The sequence below is a fragment of the Centruroides vittatus genome, unplaced genomic scaffold (genome assembly GCF_030686945.1).
Source record: "Centruroides vittatus isolate TY-2023 unplaced genomic scaffold, ASM3068694v2 contig_375, whole genome shotgun sequence".
Classification (NCBI taxonomy): domain Eukaryota; kingdom Metazoa; phylum Arthropoda; class Arachnida; order Scorpiones; family Buthidae; genus Centruroides; species Centruroides vittatus.
The window spans coordinates 1,876,916-1,881,693 of NW_027122197.1; the positions used below are offsets into that span (position 1 = coordinate 1,876,916).

General features: G+C 39.0%; 1 protein-coding gene across 1 annotated transcript; it reads left to right on the plus strand.

The window, feature by feature from the left end:
• The first annotated feature begins 1,385 nt into the window (after positions 1-1,385).
• Positions 1,386-4,389, plus strand: LOC136975603 (uncharacterized). Its single transcript, XM_067270686.1, is given in 5 exon segments — positions 1,386-1,484; positions 2,497-3,136; positions 3,468-3,865; positions 3,867-3,925; positions 4,152-4,389. Coding segments are annotated over 5 exon segments (1,434 nt in total).
• The last annotated feature ends 389 nt before the right edge of the window (positions 4,390-4,778 follow it).

Genomic DNA, 4,778 nt, shown 5'->3' on the forward strand with positions numbered 1-4,778 from the left:
TTGGGAAGACAAAGATCAACGAGTCCTTATCCATCTGTGTAAAGGAAGAGCGAACAGAACCCGTCATAATGGAGATGACCGAACGGTTACCGAGGACCATGAAAGCAAAGCCATTTCCCAACATTTCCGAGGAAAAAGAGGACGCAAGAGAAATTACCGAACGAAACGAGAAGCCACAACACTTCCCGTCGGCTTTGAAACGATTCCGACACAAATGAGTCAGTTATAAAGAAAAAACGGCGCGAGAAAAATTAGACCTCATGTCGAAGTAGAATTTTGTATTAATCCGTTAGTTTGGTTGAGTCATTGGCTATCTAACTTTGTTTTTCTTTTGTATAGAAACGAAAATATGGAAGAAGACTGAGCAGTGGCTATCCGGAACAGGCATCACCCGGAGACTCCCTTCCAGATCCCGCCCTGGTGGCCTTGTTCGAGTGTCCGGTCTGCTATGAACACATGGCACTCCCTACCTTCCAATGTCTGTAGGGCCATACAGTCTGTGCCTGATGCAAAACACAAGTCCGACAATGCCCCGTCTGCCGCGGAGAATTGAGAAATATTAGAAATCTGACCCTGAAAAAGCTGGGCGAAATCATAGCTCTGCCGTGTGCCTATAAAGACAACGGATGTCCGGAGAGAAGACCTCTCAAGGACAATACTGCCCCTTTCAAACGTGTTCTTGCCCCTCCTTGGATGATGCTTACACCTGGGAAGGAATATACCAACAAGTAATCCACTAACGCACCACTCTTACATACATCATCTAAACCATAACTCAGTACGGATGTCCATCGTAGGATTAGATGCATCCATACCGCTCACGTGGATATCCTGTCTCCATTGTCACCAAAAGAATTTCATTATCCAAATCATTAAGACAGAAACAATCGACGAGATCTCCCCCCCTTTACATCATAGCTCAAAATGTAGGAAGCCGCAAAGAATCGGGGCGCTTCCGAGTAAGAATTGAAGTTCGTGGAAGAGGCAAGACACTGCAGTGGGAATCTATTCCCAGGAGCATAACCGGAGACCTAAAGTTCATCATAGGAATGAGAGATTGCATGACCTTAAGCATAAAAATGGTAGAGCGGATGCTCGAGAATCACGTTCTAAATGTGCTGGTGACTGTTTTCCCCATAAGAAATCGAGGGACTGTCGAAAAACCCAAGCCAGATAGTGAAGACTGAAAGGGCCCCTGTTTGGCAATAGATGGGGGTTCCCCTCCTCGGCTTGCGACGAAATATATACGTAATTATCCGGAAGAGATCACGTACAAAAAATCGCTCTTCCGCAGAAAAAGACAGGACCAGCCGGCATATTAAAGCTAAACACGCTTTCATCATTTTAGCCATTTTTTTCCTTTTATATTAACAGAAAAGACAATCATGACGGATACAGCCTGGAATACGGACGAAGGCAGCGCCGAGGGAACAACGGGCCGCTCAGTATGGCCAGAAGACGAATTTATAGTAAACCCTGACACCGTGAGAGGCGCCCTTCGGCGAGCGACTCAAAACCCACCGACCGGGAAATCCTGAAACAATTCTCTTGCCGCAACGGGCCGAGATAGATCCCGACCTGCGGAGGGAAGTCGAACAGGCAGTGTCTGCTGCCATAAGCAAGGTAAATTGCATTCCGAAGAGGGACGAACCCCCGCAGGCCGGAGGAGCCCGATTGCCGCAGACGAGAATCCACGACACCTTTCCCCTCGGCCCCGACGGGGTGGGAAGAGGCCAAGCGATCTTGGAGCAAATGAGAAAAATCATCCAGCGGCAAGATCGGGAAAGACAGGCCTTAGGAGAAAAAGAAGAAATGTTCCTCGCGGCGGGGAGAGCCAGAAGTTGGCGCCCCCAACGATAAAAACAAAAATAAATCATAAAAAGGAAGAAGCGAAGAGGAAAAATACAAAAACCCCATCGCAATGACGGACGCTCCCTGTTCAAGGCTTTTGTATCTTTAATATGGATAATTATAAAACGAAGGAGTATAACAAATAATCATAATGTAGTAGATGTAGTAATATGAATTTTTCTTATGTATAACCTATATTAAACTTTTTATATTACTTAGTTTGTTTGACGATCAATGCAATAACCGATCGGTCACGAACCAAAGCGGAAACCCAGCGCGGTTCGGCCGGGGAGACAGAAAAACGGGATCGCCGATTCTGCAAGCGGAGATCGAACTGACAACTCGGGTTGCCAGGTAAAATGTCGCTAACCTCAGAGCGACATTTTTAAATGGCAGGGAGCCGTGTAGGGATCGCAAAAACGTGCAAAAATGGAAAAACTGCACCTTTGTCTTGCACATCGCTTTCTCTTAATCCTAGTAAACAAACTAATAGGAGTATTCTTAACACAAAGACACCCAATTAATTAATTTTTTTGATAGTCAATATCAAATATTAATGGAAAATAGATTTTCAACTTTATAATTGTCTTTTACGTTAAAAATGCTTTCTGATTTTTCAAAATTAATTTTTTTTTTATATACCAGGTAGCTACAAATGCCTGGAGATTTCTGATTACAAGTGAAATTGCAGGATATCAGCAACTTCTTAATCCTTTGAAATTAGATCATAATGTGACCATTGATGTAAGAGAGCTAAATTTTGGTTCTTTTAAAGACTTTACTGATTGGAAATCAAAAATGGAAATGGATTCGAATTCACACTTCATTTTGGTATGTGGTTCAAAAACTATAGGAAATATAAAGCATCATTATTACACATGCAACTGTATGGGTGACTATAAACAAAAAGTTGATGACATTGACAGAAAAAGAATATTGAAATCACAAGGCACAACCAAGTTGAATATGAAATGTACTGCTTATATTGCAGTAGATGAGAATATTCAGACTGGCCAGGTGGCAGTGAAATTTTGTGGAAAACACTATTCACATGAGCAAACTATTGCACATATTCCGTTGAATAAAACCACGAGAATTAGTATTGCAGCAAAGTTAAGAACTGGGATTGCATTGGGTCGAATTACACAAGATTTAAGACAATTTTCATCTCCAACAGGATATTTCCTTGCACCGAGATCAGCTATTGTTTCAAAAAAAGATATCAACAACATTAAAAAACAATATAACATATCCGGAATACAACGCCATCATGGAGACCACATAAGTGTGTCAATGATAATATAATTCTGTGTGTTTTGTAATTCTTCTATGTCTATTTTATTTTACAAATCTCGGGGAGAAGTTACTGAAAAATTCGACATTGAAGAGAATGGCTTCATAATTGTATTCCAAACAAATTTTCAACGCCAAATGTACGAGAAGTTCGGTACAGATGTCATTTGTATCAACTCAACACACAACCAACTTATTACAATAATCTCAAGTTTATCATGTTATTGTTGTAAATGAATGGGGTGAGGGTATCCCAATTTTATGGTGCATAAGTAGCCGAAAAAACAAAAGCATATTAAAAGTACTTTTTTCTTTGCTTAAAGAAGCTTCACCTGCAGTTTCCTCTAACTATTTGATGTCAGATGATGCATCTTGGATCTTCACTGCATATGAAGTAGTTTTTGTTGGACACAAAACTCAAAAACTGCTTTGCTCTTGGCACGTAGAACGAGCTTGGCATCGTGCGATTTTAGAGAAGGTTCAGAAAGAAAAGCAAGAAGAAATTTATAATGGGCTTCGACTTTTGCTACACACTCAAAATGAAAGAGAATTTAATGAATTAATGCCATTATTTTTACAAAATGTTCCACAAGAGTTTTTCGATTACTTTATGAATATGTATGCAAACAGAAATAGTGAATGGGCTGCTTGGAATCGGAAAAATTCATTAGTTAACACAAACATGTACGTGGAATCATTCCACAGGTTATTAAAACATGGTGAAGACACACAATAAACGAATGGATGCACTCCTTCATGTATTGATTAAATTAAAAGATTACCCTTTTCCAATTTACAAATCCATTCATTGACATAGTAAAGTGACCAAAAGAATACAAACAATAAATTTCGCAACATCGTTCAAGTTTGAATTTAAGTGAAGAAGATTATCCCTTTATCTATGAAAATGAATGTTGGAAGTTTACTAAAAAGAATTACGTAATTGTTAGAAAGACCTGTCCAAGATTAGACTGTCGACTAAGATTGTGATGTATACATGATTTTAGCTGTTCTTGTAGTGATTCGTTGTATGTAAAAACAATTTGTAAACATATACATTACTTGAAAAGAAAATTGGATACAAAGGAAATAAGTACTGGAGAAAATAGTGGTGACTATAACTTGGAAGGCAGTAATGACAAAGTAATAGTATCACTTGAATGCAGACAGTCAACAACTGAAATTGGAAGCGAGAAATTGGAGCTGGATGATGATGCAATGCAAACTTCAAACAAACAGAAATGAAAAAGAATTTTCAAGCAAGTTCTGGAAGCCAGATCAGTTCATGAAAACAGACATTAAATGCAGGGTTATTGCTACAACACAAAATTTACTTAAAGAAATTCAAAACTGCAATGACAGCATAATTTTGGAACAAATTAGCAGAATCTGAGATTATAATCTCAGATTCTGCTAATGTTTCAAGAAGCCCAATTAGAAAAAAAATGAAAATACATTAAAAATAAGGAAAGTAACTTCTAATGAAAAATTCCAACATCAAATACGATTGGACCGAAAAACCAGGCAAAAACAAAGACGTTTACACACTTCCCCAACTGAAATAAAAAGAATTCAAAGGCAACTAAGAGAATTACAACAACACTGTAGTACGTGTAACAATGCTGACGACCAAC